We start from the raw sequence: 20,120 nt of genomic DNA, 5'->3' as shown, positions 1-20,120 counted from the left end.
GATCTAACTCCCACGTCTCGGAGACTCAGAGCAAGCACCAGTTGGCACTGGTCTCCACCAATGTGATTGGCCTCTGGGCAAGGTGGTACCCTGACACTGCGGATGCCACCTGGGCATGCCAGCCTGATACCCTGGCAGTGCTACCATGGTGCCAGGGTGCCCAGGTGGCATTGTCAGCCTGGCAGGAGCACTGCCAGGTTGCCAGGCTGGCAGTGCAGAGGTGCCCGGATGGCATTTTGCTTGCACTGGGAATGGGGTCTGGTATGCCCTGCCCTTATGAGTTGGGGTGTGGCGGAGGGGCTCGAATACCCTCTTATAGGTGTGTTGAGGGGGCTCTGGAGGAGGTGGTGGGAGATCTAGAGATCGGGGCGCCAATTAACTTTGGCTCCGCTCGCCAGTGCTGGAAATAGGACTAGGTGGGGCCTTGATGGGGCCTTCCTCGCTGAGTCCCGTTCAATAGCGGGGTCATTATCGGTGCTACCAGCACTGGGAAAGACCCGATTAAATGCGCTCGACAGGGTCTCTGTTTAATTTCCGTGAAATCGTGCCCTCTAACATTTAATAGACTTGACCTGGGCAGGACTGGAACCGATGTCCTAGTTTTGCTAGTGCTGTTGGGAGGGTTTAAACTAATGTGGCAGGGGGATGGGAACCAAGGCAGGAAGCAAAGGGGAGTAAAGCGGGGACAGAAACAAAAGGCAGTAAGGGGGAAAGTGTAAGGCAGAGGAGGCATAGTCAAAAATCAAAAAGGGCCACAGTATAGGGTACAGTGACTGAGGGGAGCTCAGTGAATAGATCTAGTAATACTAAAAAGGAATAAAACGGGAAGTAAAAACATAAATGGAAAGCGACGCAGCAGGTTGTCACATGAGGATATGGGTTCAACGATTAGGAAAATTAGGAGAAAAGTTCAAAGGAAAAATAACTTAGGAGAGGTTACTGATATAGGTTTTAAGAGTCAAAACAGAGGTATATGGACCAACATAAGGATACTTTACCTGAATGCTCATAGTATTCGGAATAAGGTAAATGAGCTGATGGCGCAAATCATCGTGAATGACTATGATTTAGTGGATTGGTTAATTAATAGAAAGCAAAGAGTGGGGATTAATGGGTGTTTCTCTGGTTGGCAATCAGTAGCTAGTGATGTCCCTCAGGGATCAGTGTTGGGCCCACAATTGTTCACAATTTACATAGATGATTTGGAGTTTGCAGACGACACTAAGATAAGTGGTAAAGCAAAAAGTGCAGAGGATACTGGAAGTCTGCAGAGGGATTTGGATAGTTTAAATGCATATGGGCGGCATCCGGCCTGGAAGTGTGGGGGCCCGTATCTGCAACAAAAGCTGCTAGATTTACGCCGGGTCCCTGATGGCCCCCTGCAGGGCTGGGAATATGTGGCTGTTTCACGCCAGAAAAACTGGCGTGAAAGACCACAGTTTTGAGGTCGGCGTGGGGACATAGTCCCAATGACGGAGAATCCAGTCCCTTGTATGCGACTGATTTGACCTACGATGGGAAATTTCTTGATGGTTTCTAGCTGTTCCAGAGATAAATTGAGGACAATTCCAGGCCATCTATTTAATGTTACACCCATGTTGTTTACCTTAACATGTTGCCTTTTTTGACTTGATTTTGAAAGATATCTGTCATCAATCTAAATCACTGTCATTTTACTGTCAGAATGTCCTCTGACATTGGCTGCACAGCTGGAGAGCACATCTGACATCATTAAGTTGCTGAAAAGCGGGGGAGCTCATTTGGACTTCAGGACCCGGGATGGACTAACAGCTTTACACAAGGCCGTACGATGTCGGAACCATGCTGCACTAATAGTGAGTATACAACTCCGCACTGCACTGATCATGACTATATAATTCCACACTGCAAGGATAGTGAGTACACGATTTGAAACTGCACTGACAAAATATACACAATGTCACATGAATGTGCAAATGGCTCTAAGCTGCAAGGTAAGTGCACTAATAGTGAGTACTCAGTTGTAAACTTCACTGAGTTCACAAAATCAAACTCTAATGCTAATAATGCACGCACATTGCTACCCCTGGCAGTTGCTGGAACACTGCAGCTGGCAATCTGAGCATCAGGAAAATAGAAGCAGGAATGGTAATGTTACTGGACCAGGGATCCAGTGATCCAGACCAATGCTCCGGAGACATGAGATCAGATCCCACCAGAGCAGTTGGCGAAGTTTAATTTCAATTGATCAGTAAATCTGGAATCAGTAACTGTGAGTTTGAAACAAACAAATCGTCATGAAAATCTTTCTGATCCACTAATGCCCTTTAGAGGACATCTGCCCCCAAACTCTTGTGGTTGACTCTCAACTGACCTAGAATGCCATTCAATTGTGTCAAACGGCTACGGAAAAATTGAATAGATCTAAAACTGGACTGTCGACTGGTGTTAACACTGGGACTGTCCCACAGGCTAGTCAAACAGCAGCCTGACATAGCCAAGCCAAAATCTTACCTTACAGACAAGGTCCCAGATTATTGGAGTATTGTGCACAGTTTTGGTCCCATATTTCAGGAAAGGTGTAGTGGCATTGGAGGCAGTTCAGGGGAGGTTAGGGTTAGAGATCAAACAGTTTTAGCCTACACTCTCTAGAGTTAGGACGAATGAGGGGAGATCAAATTGAGGTATACAAGGTGATAAAAGGTATGGATAAAATAACTGCGGAGAGGATGCTTCCTCTTGTGGGGCATTCAAGAAAGAGGTCATAATCTTAGGATAAGAGGTTGTAAATTTAAAACAGAATTGAGGAGAAACTACTTCTCCCAAAGGGTTGTGAATCTGTGGAAATTGCTATCCCAGAGAGCGGTGGATGCTGGGACAGTGAGTAAATTTAAGGAGGTGTTAGACAGATTTTTAATTGATAATAGGTTGAAGGGTTATGGAGAATGGGCAGGATGGTGGAGTTCAGGCCAGGGTGGGATCAGCCATGATCGAATGTCGGAGCAGACTTGATGGACCTAATTCTGCTCCTATATCTTATTTCAGCATCATTTTACTTCAGCACATCCTGCCGACTGGCAGGACAAGACTCACCATGTTAATAGTATGTTAATTATATTGTTAAGATACACAGGTGAAGGGCGTTGTTTAATTAAAAGCTTAAGCACATATAAATAGGGGATATTTCTGGGGTGCTCAAAAGAATATAAATAGGGTTACCTAGACAAAGTGGCCTTTAATAGTTCCAGGCAGCGGGCAGTTGAGAGGGTCGTCTGACTCAACTGTCTGCACCTCTTCCGTGGCTACGTTCGAAGCTGGGTGCCCTTGGAGAAGGAGCATGTGGTCTCCACTGGCACACAGGGGCTGGGGTGTAGCATTGGACCCCAAAATGATATATTAATTTGATTCGGTAAGAATCTTTTGAATTTTTAGTTACAGTATCTCTTGGGCTATTGCTTTTGCTTGTATTGTAAATTTGTTATTTTGACCTTCTGTTCATTTGGGATGCTCAGAGAGTATGAAGAGATACTGCCCTTTATGGAGCTGTCATTTTAATTTGTTTATTAGTTTATTTTATTGACTTTAATTCAGGAGTATAAATAGACACCTGGGGTGGGATTCTCCGACCCCCCCGCCGGATCGTAGAATCGCCGGGGGCTGGCGTGAATCCCGACCCCGCCGTGTCCCGAATTGTCCGCCACCAGAGATTTGGCGGGGGCGGGAATCGCGCCGCGGCGGGCGGCGGGTCCACCCCCGGCGATTCTCCGGCCTGCGATGGGCCGAAGTCCCGCCGCTGTCAACCCTCTCCCGCTGACGTGGATTAAACCACCTACCTTACCGGCGGGAGCAGGCGGCACGGGCGAGCTCCGGGGTCCTGGGGGGGAGCGCGGGGCGATCTGGCCCTGGGGGGTGCCCCCTCAGTGGCCTGGCCTGCGATTTGGGCCCACCGATCCACGGGTGGGCCTGTGCCGTGGGGGCACTCTTTTTCTTCCGCCTTTGCCATGGTCTTCACCATGGCGGAGGTGGAAGAGACCCCCTCCCCTGTGCATGCATGGGGATGACGTCAGCAGCCGCTGATGCTCCCGCGCATGCGTGGACTTACGCAGGCCGGCGAAGTCCTTTCGGCCCTGTCTGGCGTGGCGCCAAAGGCCTTCCATGCCAGCTGGTGGAGCGGAAACCACTCCGGTGCGGGCCTAGTCCCTCAAGGTCCGGGCTCGGCCACTAAAGGTGCGGAGACCTCCGCACCTTTGGGGCGGCCCGACCCTGGAGTGGTTCCCGCCACTCCATCCCGCCAAGACCCCCCGCCCCGCTGGGTAGAGGAGAATCCCGCCCCAGGCCAAAGTGGTCATTAATAGGCCCAGGCAGCGGGAAGTTGAGGAGGTGGTTCAACCTGACTGTCTGTCGTCTTCCACAGCTACTTTCCCAGCTAGGTATCCCTAGAGAGGGAGCATGTGGTGTGCGCCAGTACACTTGAGGCCTTCCATGACTGGTGGGCGTCACAGGGGTTGGAGTGAATGAACAGCCCGGAGAACATTTAAATTTAATTATATAAGTTTTCTTTTGAAAGTTTTATTTTTGTTGTCGTGCCCCTTTATAAGGGGCTATCACTATTTTAATTTGTTAATTAATTAATTTTATTAGTGTATTGATTATTTTATAGGGCATATAAATAAGGGATACCTGGCTTAAGTAGTCATTAATAGGTCCAGGCAGCGGGTAGTTGAGGGGGTGGTTCAACCTGACTGTCTGCCTCTCTTTCATGGCTACATTTGTGCCTGGGTGTCCCTAGAATAACAGCACATGGTGTTCGCTGGTATGCTGGAGGCCTTTTGCGACTGATGAACACTGCAGGATCTTGAGTATTTCATCAGCCCCTAAACAATACTTCAATTTAATTTTATAAGTTTTCTTTAACGTGTTGTCTTTCATTACAATACCCTTTAAATGTATTGAGGGTAACAAGGGCGCACTGTCGCACTGTGTGCTCTGGGTGGAGTCTTCAATGTCCATCGCCAAGTGTTGTTGATAGAACCCCCATTGATCAAGTCAGTTGAGTCCTGAAGGACTTATCTGCCAGACTAGTCTGTGGCAGCTGGTGAGTGTTGCTCGTTTTAGCCTTAGTTTAATTGCTCTTATTCTGTCACCTTTGCCCTTGAGTCGCCAGGTATCTTTCTGATACCGCCACGTGGTTCAAGTCCGAGTAATGATCAATAATCCAACACACCGCTTAGTAAGAGCTAAATCAACACACATTTATTATATACAGCAATCAATACTTAGACATTAATTCTACCTCGAAGCTACTTCCTACAACTAACAGGCCAATACTTAACTTTGGAAATGGCCCACCAGGTCAGGGAAACGAATGGCCTTTCGTATGGGTTCTGAGCCTGCGTGATTCAAAGCTGGTACAGGTCGATAGTCAGGAGTGCCTATCTCGTAGCGAGCGTTGGAGTAAGACTTGCATTTCTCGCGGCTGTTGCAGAGGGTCTCGAAGGGTGCGGAGAGGAGAAGAAGGGCAGAAGGGCGGTGAAGAAGGGTCGAGTTGAACTTGGCCCCTATTCTTATAGTCCCCAGGGGCTTCCCACCTCTCGGGGCGGACCTTGTACCTGGTTCCAAGTGATTGGACTTGGTCCCAATCACTTGGTTCGATATTCCCCAATGCTGGAGCGATTCCTTGATCGAGGGGTGGTCGTTTATCTCTCTTTGTGTCAGCTCCTGCTGGCGCCGAAAGGTCTGGGTCGGCTTTGTGTTACTAATTTGTAGCATATTGTTCCCGGGATTGCTACTTTATATGCAGATGGCTGGGGTGTTGTTATGTTGATGGCTGCAGGTATCGATTCGGTCTGGCTTCCCCAGAGGCGAATACACTGTTTTACCTGCAGCTGTCTGTTTGAGTCCTGTTGGCTGATTTACCCATCAGCCTCTTCCATTCGCCATTTTAAATCAGGGTTTGGCCATTCTAATCGGGAGTTAGCCATTTTACATGGCTACATGAGGGAACCAACGCAAGAGAAAAGCAAATTTGACATCACCCTCACCGACGTACCTGTTCCAGGTGATCTGACCATGGTAGTATTGGAAAGAGTGACCACCATTAAAGTAGTTTTAGAGGCAAAGTCTGCCTTAAAACAACATCAAATTGTATGGCACTACCATCTTGCCAAATGGGAAAGGTTCAAAATAGATCTCGAAACGATGGGTCGTCAGGAACATCAGAATTGTACACAACCACACTCTAACCACATGGCCTGACGTATCCCCCATTCCACTTTTATTATCAAGCCAGGGACCAATCCTTGGTCAATGAAGGGTGCCGGAGAGCATGCCGGGAGCAGCAGCAGGCAGACCGAGAAATGAGATTCCAGCCTGGTGAAGATATAACATTGAATTCCATGCATGCAAAACAGCAGAAGCATCAGGCGATAAACAGAGCAAACTAATCTCGCAATCAATGGGTTGGATCACAGCTCTGCTGCCCTGACACCCAGCCATTAATATTGGTTCAAAATTAATCAGCTATCTGGAGGAGGAGAGCACAAATATCCCCATTCTCAATGAAGGGGGAACCAACATGTCAGTGCATAAGATAAAGTTGAAGCATTTGTGAGCCTCTTCAGCCAGCAATGCCGAGCGGATGATCCATTTTGGCTTCCTCCTGATGTTCCAGATGCCGGTCGAACTAATTCAATTCACTCCACCTGATATCAAGAAATGACTGAAAGCCCTGGATACAGGTCCTGACAACATCCCGGCTGTAGTACTGAAGACCTGCGCCCCAGAACTACCTGAGCCATTAACTTAAGCTGTTCCAGTAGAGCTACAATTCCAGGACACGTTCCAGAACAGAACACTGGCATCTACCTGACAATGTGGGAAAGTGTTTGGTTATGGCCTGTCCGTAGAAAGCACGACAAATCCAATCCAGTCAACTTTCGCTCATCAGTCTGCACCCATTCACCAGTGAAGTGATGGAAGGTGTCGTTGACAGTGCAATTAAGTCGCACATACTCCAGCAATAACCTGCTTAATGAAGCTCAGTTTGCGTCTCACCAGACTTCACCACAGCTTTGGTCCAAACGTGGACAAGCAAACTAAGGATGAATTCCCTTGCGATCAAGGCAGTATTTGTGGCACCAAGGGGACGAAGCAAAATTGAAGTCAGTGAAGTCAATTGAAGTGAATCGGGAAGAAATCTCAGATTTAAAATGAATAATTAACCTCATTTCATGTGCCATCGGCAGAAAGGAGTTCCAAACCTCTTTCTCACCATGTATGTGGAAGTATTTCCTTCTGAAAGGCCTGGCCTCTAATTGTTAGGCTATCTTCCTTATTTCTAGACTATCCTAGCAGAAAAAATGTTTGTCTCTATCTATCCTATCTGTTTCTCTCAAAATCTTGAAAACTTCAATAAAATCGCCCTTTAATTTTCTGAATTCCAGGAAATTATGTGTAATCCCTCCTTGTTATATGTTCCTTAGAAGCACGGCATCAGATTGCATCCGTGGTATTCTGCTTTTGTTATTCTGTTAAATCTACGCTGCATTCCCTCCCAAAGCCACTATATCCTTCCTAAGTTGTGGCGCTCAGAATTCAAAACTGTACTCCAGGTGTGGCCTAATCATGGCTTTCTATATCTGGAACACAACTCATAAGCCCAGATATTCTGGTTCGCTGGATGTATTTTATGACCTTGTTCTTAATTTTGAATGATCTATCTGCATGGACCCCTGAGGTTCTTTGGATCTCCATTGCCTGCAGCTTTTTCACTATTTGGAAAATACTCTGATCCATAATTTCATTGCTTGTTGTCTACACCGAAATCCATTTGCCAGTGTTTTTCCCATTAACTTAATCTAATAATATCTTTATGCTTCCATCAACACCAACGATACTGCCTACAGTGAATATTTGAGACACTAAACACAGATCTCTGTGTGACACCAGGGGTCTGTGTTGGGGTCTCAACTATTCACTGTATTTATCCTGGAATCTGACATCCAGGTCTGAAAATCCACACAGACATGCAATTAAAAATAATATATAGGCACCTGATGCCCTTTCTGTACCATCCCACCTTCAACTACTCCAATCCTGGTCTATCCTGGGAGATCCAATCCTGGTCGGACAGCGATGCCTTGTTACCCATTGGCGGGTGCAGGCCCTGCCCCAATTTGAGGAGTCCTAAAAATACAGAAGCTGTGGAGATCACATGAAATGGAACAGTGTCAAGGGACTGAGCTGTTCTTTTTATCTTGGCGTTTTTGATGGAACAGTGTAGAGAGATCATTTCTCTGTTTTAGTGGGTTTACAAGAGGGAGAATTTATTAAATTGAATGCAGACCATTGGGGCTCGATGGACTGGAATGGGATCAGAGTGGAATTGGGACATTCTCCTATAAATGTCTGTTGCCTTGCATTGCATTTGCAGAGCAGTGATGGGTTCGCTGAAGCGCAATTACATGGTTGAGTAGCTCTTACTGATTATGGGAGGGCAGCCAGATGGGGGAGGGGTGTAGAGCATGTACCATAAGCAAAGACGTGGCTGAATTTGTTCTAACTGGACTGCCCCAACCAGCAGGGAATCACAGAATTCAGAGCATGATATTGCCACAGTTTTCCTTGCTGATTGCTGGTGAGGAAATTTGGCCAGGTGTAAAATGTGCTTTAACCAACATTAGACAACAGAAAAAAATTAATATGCATAACATGAGACTCGGCTTTACCAGAGCAGATGTAGGGGAGGTATGTGGAGAGGAATCTATCAGCCCGGGTTCCTGCACCTGACCACTTTCCAAACAAGGTGAGGATTAGAGAGAGGTGAAAGCAGCCAGTGTTGCTGTCCCTGAACACTCTCCAATGATGCCAGAGTTGGAGAGAGGAATTCAAACCACCGTTCCTGCTCCTGGTGGCTGCCTGGTGGCCGCTCCCGGAAGGTTTTGATTGTCACATGAAGACAAGATCGGCTCCTCAGAAGCAAATAGCCGTTCTTTTTCATTTTAAAAAATTCATATCCCCAATTACCCTTGAACTGAGTGACCTGCTGGGCCATTTCAGAGGGCAGTTAAGAGTCAACCGTATTTCTGTGGTTCTGAAGCCTCACGTAGGCCGGACCAGGTAAGGACGGCACATTTCCTTCCCTACAGGAAGGACATTCGTGAATCAGATGGGTTTTTACAACAATTGACAAAGGTTATTGTTACACTTTTAATTCCAGACTTCTTTAAATTCAAATTTCACCATCTGCCATGGTGGGATTCGAACCCCAGTCCCCACAGCATCCACCTGCGTCTCTGGATTGCTACTCCGGTGATAATGCCACTAAGCTATCGCCTCCTCGAGGTGGGCATATATTGGCCCTAAAACGATAGCAATGGGTCTCAGCACATTAAAGATTGTGGGAAGAAAATTGGATAAAAGAAAATGGATTGAGGTAGTCCACTGCCCATGTAGAGCTGAACTGGTTAAATGTTGTCTCAGAAACACTAAGTTGTGTCTAACACTGCGTTGTGCCTTGATATTGACTGATTTTTCATGTGTGTTGCGTGAGTGGGTGCACCCTCATCTCTGAGTCAGAAGGTAATGGGTTGAATCTCTACTGCAGGACCGGAACCCATTATCTAGGTTAACCCTGCAGTGCTGAGGGAGTGCTGCCTGTTTGAACTACTGTCTTTCGGAGGAGATGATAAACTTGAGGTCCATTCAACCCTCTTGGAAGGAATTAGAAGATTTCTATTTAAAGAAAACAATGGGTGTTCTCTCTGGTTTCCTGGCCAATATTTATCACTCAACCAACTTCTAAAACAGATTACTTTGTGATTGTCTGATTGTGGAAACGCCCAGACCTGTGCCTGTTCATCCTGTAGTAACCATGCTGTTTGTCTATTCATCCTGTAGTAACCATGCTGCGTGTCTATTCATCCTGTAGTAACCATGTTGTGTGTCTGTTCATCCTGTAGTAACCATGCTGTGTGTCTATTCATCCTGTAGTAACCATGTTGTGTGTCTATTCATCCTGTAGTGACCATGCTGTGTGTCTATTCATCCTGTAGTAACCATGCTGTGTGTCTATTCATCCTGTAGTAACCATGCTGTGTGTCTATTCATCCTGTAGTAACCATGCTGTGTGTCTATTCATCCTGTAGTAACCATGCTGTGTGTCTATTCATCCTGTAGGTGTTGAATCCCAAATTTCTTTCCTCTGTCAGTCTGGCCTCAATAAAAGTCGAGATGGATTTGCAAGTAAAAAGAAGTTATTTTATTCAGCGTGCAAGCAACCTAGTCCACAGTGATACAGATAACATGTTGCTGTCTGCAGCCCCGGGAACTAAGTGAAGGTCCCAGACAAAGAGATCAGTACTCATACATTCAAATGGCATCAGGTTTCACATACTCGACACCCATAGGTCATCCTATGTCCCTCCTGACTTGTTTGATCTATTCTGATTGGCTCACTTCCAATCCCTTTCTCTGGCCCCTATCAATGCAGCATCACTCTCATAGACACACCTCTTCCTGCTCTTTCCATGCGGTCTAAAATCCTTTGTCTCTACCTGCCAGAATCAAAGTGGCTTATTTCTACATTACATTAACTAATATCTCTAAATTGTCTATTTTATATCACATTCATCATAGGAACCATGCTGTGTGTCTATTCATCCTGTAGTGACCATGCTGTGTGTCTATTCATCCTGTAGTGACCATGCTGTGTCTATTCATCCTGTAGTAACCATGCTGTGTGTCTATTCATCCTGTAGTAACCATGCTGTGTCTATTCATCCTGTAGTAACCATGCTGTGTGTCTATTCATCCTGTAGTAACCATGCTGTGTCTATTCATCCTGTAGTAACCATGCTGTGTCTATTCATCCTGTAGTAACCATGCTGTGTGTCTATTCATCCTGTAGTAACCATGCTGTGTCTATTCATCCTGTAGTAACCATGCTGTGTGTCTATTCATCCTGTTGTGACCATGCTGTGTGTCTATTCATCCTGTAGTGACCATGCTGTGTGTCTATTCATCCTGTAGTGACCATGCTGTGTGTCTATTCATCCTGTCGTGACCATGCTGTGTGTCTATTCATCCTGTCGTGACCATGCTGTGTGTCTATTCATCCTGTCGTGACCATGCTGTGTGTCTATTCATCCTGTAGTCACTATGCTGTGTGTCTATTCATCCTGTAGTAACCATGCTGTGTCTATTCATCCTGTAGTAACCATGCTGTGTCTATTCATCCTGTAGTAACCATGCTGTGTGTCTATTCATCCTGTAGTAACCATGCTGTGTGTCTATTCATCCTGTTGTGACCATGCTGTGTGTCTATTCATCCTGTAGTGACCATGCTGTCTGTCTATTCATCCTGTAGTGACCATGCTGTGTGTCTATTCATCCTGTCGTGACCATGCTGTGTGTCTATTCATCCTGTCGTGACCATGCTGTGTGTCTATTCATCCTGTCGTGACCATGCTGTGTGTCTATTCATCCTGTCGTGACCATGCTGTGTGTCTATTCATCCTGTAGTAACCATGCTGTGTGTCTATTCATCCTGTAGTGACCATGCTGTGTGTCTATTCATCCTGTAGTGACCATGCTGTGTGTCTATTCATCCTGTAGTAACCATGCTGTGTCTATTCATCCTGTAGTAACCATGCGGTGTGTCTATTCATCCTGTAGTAACCATGCTGTGTGTCTATTCATCCTGTAATAACCATGCTGAGTGTCTATTCATCCTGTAGTAACCATGCTGTGTGTCTATTCATCCTGTAGTGACCATGCTGTGTGTCTATTCATCCTGTAGTGACCATGCTGTGTGTCTATTCATCCTGTAGTAACCATGCTGAGTGTCTATTCATCCTGTAGTAACCATGCTGTGTGTCTATTCATCCTTTAGTGACCATGCTGTGTGTCTATTCATCTTGTAGTAACCATGCTGTGTGTCTATTCATCCTCTAGTAACCATGCTGAGTGTCTATTCATCCTGTAGTGACCATGCTGTGTCCATTCATCCTGTAGTAACCATGCTGTGTGTCTATTCATCCTGTAGTGACCATGCTGTGTGTCTATTCATCCTGTAGTGACCATGCTGTGTCTATTCATCCTGTAGTAACCATCCTGTGTGTCTGTTCACCGTGTAGTAACCATGCTGTGTGTCTATTCATCCTGTAGTGACCATGCTGTGTGTCTATTCATCCTGTAGTGACCATGCTGTGTGTCTATTCATCCTGTAGTAACCATGCTGTGTCTATTCATCCTGTAGTAACCATGCTGTGTGTCTATTCATCCTGTAGTGACCATGCTGTGTGTCTATTCATCCTGTAGTGACCATGCTGTGTGTCTATTCATCCTGTAGTAACCATTGCTGAGTGTCTATTCATCCTGTAGTGACCATGCTGTGTCTATTCATCCTGTAGTAACCATGCTGTGTGCCTATTCATCCCGTAGTAACCATGCTGTGTCTATTCACCCTGTAGTGACCATGCTGTGTGTCTATTCATCCTGTAGTGACCATGCTGTGTGTCTATTCATCCTGTAGTGACCATGCTGTGTGTCTATTCATCCTGTAGTGACCATGCTGTGTGTCTGTTCACCGTGTAGTGACCATGCTGTGTCTATTCATCCTGTAGTAACCATGCTGTGTCTATTCATCCTGTAGTGACCATGCTGTGTCTATTCATCCTGTAGTAACCATGCTGTGTGCCTATTCATCCTGTAGTGACCATGCTGTGTCTATTCATCCTGTAGTAACCATGCTGTGTCTATTCATCCTGTAGTGACCATGCTGTGTGTCTATTCATCCTGTAGTAACTATGCTGTGTGCCTATTCATCCTGTAGTAACCATGCTGTGTGTCTATTCATCCTGTAGTAACCATGCTGTGTGGCAATTCATCCTATAGGAACCATGCTGTGTGACTGTTCATCCTGCAGTAATAATAATAATAGCTTAGTTTCACAAGTAGGCTTCAATGAAGTTACGGTGAAAAGCCCTTGTCGCCACATTCCGGCCCCTGTTTGGGGTGGCTGGTACGGGAATTGAACCCGCGCTGCTGGCATTGTTCTGCATTACAAGGCAGCTGTTTAGCGCACTGTGCTAAACCAGCCCCTAAACCATGCTATGTGTCTATTCATCCTACAGTAACCATGCCGTGTGTCTATTCATCCTGTAGTAACCATGCTGTGTGTCTATTCATCCTGTAGTAACCATGCTGTGTCTATTCATCCTACAGTAACCATGCCGTGTGTCTATTCATCCTGTAGTGACCATGCTGTGTGTCTATTCATCCTGTAGTGACCATGCTGTGTGTCTATTCATCCTGTAGTGACCATGCTGTGTGTCTATTCATCCTGTCGTGACCATGCTGTGTGTCTATTCATCCTGTCGTGACCATGCTGTGTGTCTATTCATCCTGTCGTGACCATGCTGTGTGTCTATTCATCCTGTCGTGACCATGCTGTGTGTCTATTCATCCTGTAGTGACCATGCTGTGTGTCTATTCATCCTGTCGTGACCATGCTGTGTGTCTATTCATCCTGTCGTGACCATGCTGTGTGTCTATTCATCCTGTCGTGACCATGCTGTGTGTCTATTCATCCTGTAGTGACCATGCTGTGTGTCTATTCATCCTGTAGTAACCATGCTGTGTCTATTCATCCTGTAGTAACCATGCGGTGTGTCTATTCATCCTGTAGTAACCATGCTGTGTGTCTATTCATCCTGTAATAACCATGCTGAGTGTCTATTCATCCTGTAGTAACCATGCTGTGTGTCTATTCATCCTGTAGTGACCATGCTGTGTGTCTATTCATCTTGTAGTAACCATGCTGTGTGTCTATTCATCCTATAGTAACCATGCCGTGTGTCTATTCATCCTGTAGTAACCATGCTGTGTGTCTATTCATCCTGTAGTAACCATGCTGTGTCTATTCATCCTGTAGTAACCATGCTGTGTGTCTATTCAACCTGTAGTGACCATGCTGTATCTATTCATCCTGTAGTAACCATGCTGTGTGTCTATTCATCCTGTAGTAACCATGCTGTGTCTATTCATCCTGTAGTGACCATGCTGTGTGTTTATTCATCCTGTAGTGACCATGCTGTGTGTCTATTCATCCTGTAGTAACCATGCTGAGTGTCTATTCATCCTGTAGTAACCATGCTGTGTGTCTATTCATCCTTTAGTGACCATGCTGTGTGTCTATTCATCTTGTAGTAACCATGCTGTGTGTCTATTCATCCTCTAGTAACCATGCTGAATGTCTATTCATCCTGTAGTGACCATGCTGTGTCCATTCATCCTGTAGTAACCATGCTGTGTGTCTATTCATCCTGTAGTGACCATGCTGTGTGTCTATTCATCCTGTAGTGACCATGCTGTGTCTATTCATCCTGTAGTAACCATGCTGTGTGTCTATTCATCTTGTAGTAACCATGCTGTGTGTCTATTCATCCTGTAGTGACCATGCTGTGTGTCTATTCATCCTGTAGTGACCATGCTGAGTGTCTATTCATCCTGTAGTAACCATGCTGTGTGTCTATTCATCCTGTAGTGACCATGCTGTGTGTCTATTCATCCTGTAGTAACCATGCTGTGTCTATTCATCCTGTAGTAACCATGCTGTGTGTCTATTCATCCTGTAGTGACCATGCTGTGTGTCTATTCATCCTGTAGTGACCATGCTGTGTGTCTATTCATCCTGTAGTAACCATTGCTGAGTGTCTATTCATCCTGTAGTGACCATGCTGTGTCTATTCATCCTGTAGTAACCATGCTGTGTGCCTATTCATCCCGTAGTAACCATGCTGTGTCTATTCACCCTGTAGTGACCATGCTGTGTGTCTATTCATCCTGTAGTGACCATGCTGTGTGTCTATTCATCCTGTAGTGACCATGCTGTGTGTCTATTCACCCTGTAGTGACCATGCTGTGTGTCTATTCATCCTGTAGTGACCATGCTGTGTGTCTATTCATCCTGTAGTGACCATGCTGTGTGTCTATTCATCCTGTAGTAACCATGCTGTGTGTCTATTCATCCTGTAGTAACCATGCTGTGTCTATTCATCCTGTAGTAACCATGCTGTGTGTCTATTCAACCTGTAGTGACCATGCTGTATCTATTCATCCTGTAGTAACCATGCTGTGTGTCTATTCATCCTGTAGTAACCATGCTGTGTCTATTCATCCTGTAGTGACCATGCTGTGTGTTTATTCATCCTGTAGTGACCATGCTGTGTGTCTATTCATCCTGTAGTAACCATGCTGAGTGTCTATTCATCCTGTAGTAACCATGCTGTGTGTCTATTCATCCTTTAGTGACCATGCTGTGTGTCTATTCATCTTGTAGTAACCATGCTGTGTGTCTATTCATCCTCTAGTAACCATGCTGAGTGTCTATTCATCCTGTAGTGACCATGCTGTGTCCATTCATCCTGTAGTAACCATGCTGTGTGTCTATTCATCCTGTAGTGACCATGCTGTGTGTCTATTCATCCTGTAGTGACCATGCTGTGTCTATTCATCCTGTAGTAACCATGCTGTGTGTCTATTCATCTTGTAGTAACCATGCTGTGTGTCTATTCATCCTGTAGTGACCATGCTGTGTGTCTATTCATCCTGTAGTGACCATGCTGAGTGTCTATTCATCCTGTAGTAACCATGCTGTGTGTCTATTCATCCTGTAGTGACCATGCTGTGTGTCTATTCATCCTGTAGTAACCATGCTGTGTCTATTCATCCTGTAGTAACCATGCTGTGTGTCTATTCATCCTGTAGTGACCATGCTGTGTGTCTATTCATCCTGTAGTGACCATGCTGTGTGTCTATTCATCCTGTAGTAACCATTGCTGAGTGTCTATTCATCCTGTAGTGACCATGCTGTGTCTATTCATCCTGTAGTAACCATGCTGTGTGCCTATTCATCCCGTAGTAACCATGCTGTGTCTATTCACCCTGTAGTGACCATGCTGTGTGTCTATTCATCCTGTAGTGACCATGCTGTGTGTCTATTCATCCTGTAGTGACCATGCTGTGTGTCTATTCATCCTGTAGTGACCATGCTGTGTGTCTGTTCACCGTGTAGTGACCATGCTGTGTCTATTCATCCTGTAGTAACCATGCTGTGTCTATTCATCCTGTAGTGACCATGCTGTGTCTATTCATCCTGTAGTAACCATGCTGTGTGCCTATTCATCCTGTAGTGACCATGCTGTGTGTCTATTCATCCTGTAGTGACCATGCTGTATGTCTCTTCATCCTGTAGTGACCATGCTGTGTGTCTGTTCACCCTGTAGTGACCATGCTGTGTCTATTCATCCTGTAGTAACCATGCTGTGTCTATTCATCCTGTAGTGACCATGCTGTGTGTCTATTCATCCTGTAGTAACTATGCTGTGTGCCTATTCATCCTGTAGTAACCATGCTGTGTGTCTATTCATCCTGTAGTAACCATGCTGTGTGGCAATTCATCCTATAGGAACCATGCTGTGTGACTGTTCATCCTGCAGTAATAATAATAATAGCTTAGTTTCACAAGTAGGCTTCAATGAAGTTACGGTGAAAAGCCCTTGTCGCCACATTCCGGCCCCTGTTTGGGGTGGCAGGTACGGGAATTGAACCCGCGCTGCTGGCATTGTTCTGCATTACAAGGCAGCTGTTTAGCGCACTGTGCTAAACCAGCCCCTAAACCATGCTATGTGTCTATTCATCCTACAGTAACCATGCCGTGTGTCTATTCATCCTGTAGTAACCATGCTGTGTGTCTATTCATCCTGTAGTAACCATGCTGTGTCTATTCATCCTGTAGTAACCATGCTGTGTGTCTATTCAACCTGTAGTGACCATGCTGTATCTATTCATCCTGTAGTAACCATGCTGTGTGTCTATTCATCCTGTAGTGACCATGCTGTGTGTTTATTCATCCTGTAGTGACCATGCTGTGTGTCTATTCATCCTGTAGTGACCATGCTGTATCTATTCATCCTGTAGTAACCATGCTATGTGTCTGTTCATCCTGTGGTAACCATGCTGTGTCTATTCATCCTGTAGTAACCATGCTGTGTGTCTATTCATCCTGCAGTAACCATGCTGTGTCTATTCATCCTGTAGTAACCATGCTGTGTGTCTATTCATCCTTTAGTGACCATGCTGTGTGTCTATTCATCTTGTAGTAACCATGCTGTGTGTCTAATCATCCTCTAGTAACCATGCTGAGTGTCTATTCATCCTGTAGTGACCATGCTGTGTCCATTCATCCTGTAGTAACCATGCTGTGTGTCTATTCATCCTGTAGTGACCATGCTGTGTGTCTATTCATCCGGTAGTGACCATGCTGTGTCTATTCATCCTGTAGTAACCATGCTGTGTGTCTATTCATCCTGTAGTAACCATGCTGAGTGTCTATTCATCCTGTAGTGACCATGCTGTGTGTCTATTCATCCTGTAGTAACCATTGCTGAGTGACTATTCATCCTGTAGTGACCATGCTGTGTCTATTCATCCTGTAGTAACCATGCTGTGTGCCTATTCATCCCGTAGTAACCATGCTGTGTCTATTCATCCTGCAGTAAACATGCTGTGTGTCTATTCATCCTGTAGTAACCATGCTGTGTCTATTCATCCTGTAGTGACCATGCTGTATGTCTATTCATCCTGTAGTGACCATGCTGTGTGTCTGTTCACCCTGTAGTGACCATGCTGTGTCTATTCATCCTGTAGTAACCATGCTGTGTCTATTCATCCTGTAGTGACCATGCTGTGTGTCTATTCATCCTGTAGTAACTATGCTGTGTGCCTATTCATCCTGTAGTAACCATGCTGTGTGTCTATTCATCCTGTAGTAACCATGCTGTGTGTCAATTCATCCTATAGGAACCATGCTGTGTGACTGTTCATCCTGCAGTAATAATAATAATAGCTTAGTTTCACAAGTAGGCTTCAATGAAGTTACGGTGAAAAGCCCTTGTCGCCACATTCCGGCCCCTGTTTGGGGTGGCTGGTACGGGAATTGAACCCGCGCTGCTGGCATTGTTCTGCATTACAAGGCAGCTGTTTAGCGCACTGTGCTAAACCAGCCCCTAAACCATGCTATGTGTCTATTCATCCTACAGTAACCATGCTGCGTCTATTCGCCCTGTGGTAACCATGCTGTGTCTATTCATCCTGTAGTAACCATGCTGTGTGTTTATTCATCCTGTAGTAACCATGCTGTGTGTCTATTCATCCTGTCGTGACCATGCTGAGTGTCTATTCATCCTGTAGTAACCATACTATGTGTTTATTCATCCTGTAGTAACCATGCTGTGTGTCTATTCATCCTGTAGTGACCATGCTGTGTGTCTATTCATCCTGTAGTAACCATGCTGTGTCTATTCATCCTGTAGGAACCATGGTGTGTCTATTCATCCTGTAGTGACCATGTTGTGTGTCTATTCATCCTGTAGTGACCATGTTGTGTGTCTATTCATCCTGTAGTGACCATGCTGTGTCTATTCATCCTGTAGTAACCATGCTGTGTGTCTATTCATCCTGTAGTAACCATGCTGTGTGTCTATTCATCCTGTAGTAACCATGCTGTGTCTATTCATCCTGTAGTGACCATGCTGTGTCTATTCATCCTGTAGTAACCCTGCTGTGTGTCGATTCATCCTGTAGTGACCATGCTGAGTGTCTATTCATCCTGTAGTGACCATGCTGAGTGTCTATTCATCCTGTAGTAACCCTGCTGTGTGTCGATTCACCCTGTAGTGACCATGCTGAGTGTCTATTCATCCTGTAGTGACCATGCTGAGTGTCTATTCATCCTGTAGTAACCATGCTGTGTGTCTATTCATCCTGTAGTAACCATGCTGTGTGTCTATTCATCCTGTAGTAACCATGCTGTGTGTCTATTCATCCTGTAGTAACCATGCTGTGTGTCTATTCATCCTGTAGTAACCATGCTGTGTGTCTATTCATCCTGTAGTAACCATGCTGTGTGTCTAGTCATCCTGTAGTAACCATGCTGTGTGTCTATTCATCCTGTAGGTGTTGAATCCCAATTTTCTTTCCTCTGTCAGTCTGGCCTCAATAAAAGTCGAGATGGATTTGCAAGTAAAAAGAAGTTATTTTATTCAGCGTGCAAGCAACCTAGTCCACAGTGATACAGATAACATGTTGCTGTCTGCAGCCCCGGGAACTAAGTGAAGGTCCCAGACAAAGAGATCAGTACTCATACATTCAAATGGCATCAGGTTTCACATACTCGACACCCATAGGTCATCCTATGTCCCTCCTGACTTGTTTGATCTATTCTGATTGGCTCACTTCCAATCCCTTTCTCTGGCCCCTATCAATGCAGCATCACTCTCATAGACACACCTCTTCCTGCTCTTTCCATGCGGTCTAAAATCCTTTGTCTCTACCTGCCAGAATCAAAGTGGCTTATTTCTACATTACATTAACTAATATCTCTAAATTGTCTATTTTATATCACATTCATCATAGGAACCATGCTGTGTGTCTATTCATCCTGTAGTGACCATGCTGTGTGTCTATTCATCCTGTAGTGACCATGCTGTGTGTCTATTCATCCTGTCGTGACCATGCTGTGTCTATTCATCCTGTAGTAACCATGCTGTGTGTCTATTCATCCTGTAGTAACCATGCTGTGTCTATTCATCCTGTAGTAACCATGCTGTGTGTCTATTCATCCTGTAGTAACCATGCTGTGTCTATTCATCCTGTAGTAACCATGCTGTGTGTCTATTCATCCTGTTGTGACCATGCTGTGTGTCTATTCATCCTGTAGTGACCATGCTGTGTGTCTATTCATCCTGTAGTGACCATGCTGTGTGTCTATTCATCCTGTCGTGACCATGCTGTGTGTCTATTCATCCTGTCGTGACCATGCTGTGTGTCTATTCATCCTGTCATGACCATGCTGTGTGTCTATTCATCCTGTCGTGACCATGCTGTGTGTCTATTCATCCTGTAGTGACCATGCTGTGTGTCTATTCATCCTGTAGGAACCATGCTGTGTGTCTGTTCACCCTGTAGTGACCATGCTGTGTGTCTATTCATCCTGTAGTAACCATGCTGTGTGTCTATTCATCCCGTAGTAACCATGCTGTGTGTCTATTCATCCTGTAGGAACCATGCTGTGTCTATTC

At 45.3% G+C, this 20,120-nt stretch overlaps 1 protein-coding gene across 5 annotated transcripts in view; it reads left to right on the top strand.

Annotated features, from left to right (window-relative positions):
* Positions 1 to 20,120, top strand: part of LOC140387908 (SH3 and multiple ankyrin repeat domains protein 3-like) — a 1,536,301-nt gene that overhangs the window by 764,631 nt on the left and 751,550 nt on the right. For all 5 annotated transcript variants that reach the window (XM_072471211.1, XM_072471213.1, XM_072471209.1 and 2 more), the window contains exon 8: positions 1,684 to 1,835. In XM_072471211.1, the coding sequence (XP_072327312.1) occupies positions 1,684 to 1,835 (152 nt within the window). The remainder of the gene's footprint in view (positions 1 to 1,683; positions 1,836 to 20,120) is intronic.

The sequence above is a fragment of the Scyliorhinus torazame genome, chromosome 13 (assembly GCF_047496885.1).
Source record: "Scyliorhinus torazame isolate Kashiwa2021f chromosome 13, sScyTor2.1, whole genome shotgun sequence".
NCBI classification, from domain to species: domain Eukaryota; kingdom Metazoa; phylum Chordata; class Chondrichthyes; order Carcharhiniformes; family Scyliorhinidae; genus Scyliorhinus; species Scyliorhinus torazame.
Note: the sequence above shows the minus strand (reverse complement) of the source record. Positions and strands in the feature narration are given on the sequence as shown.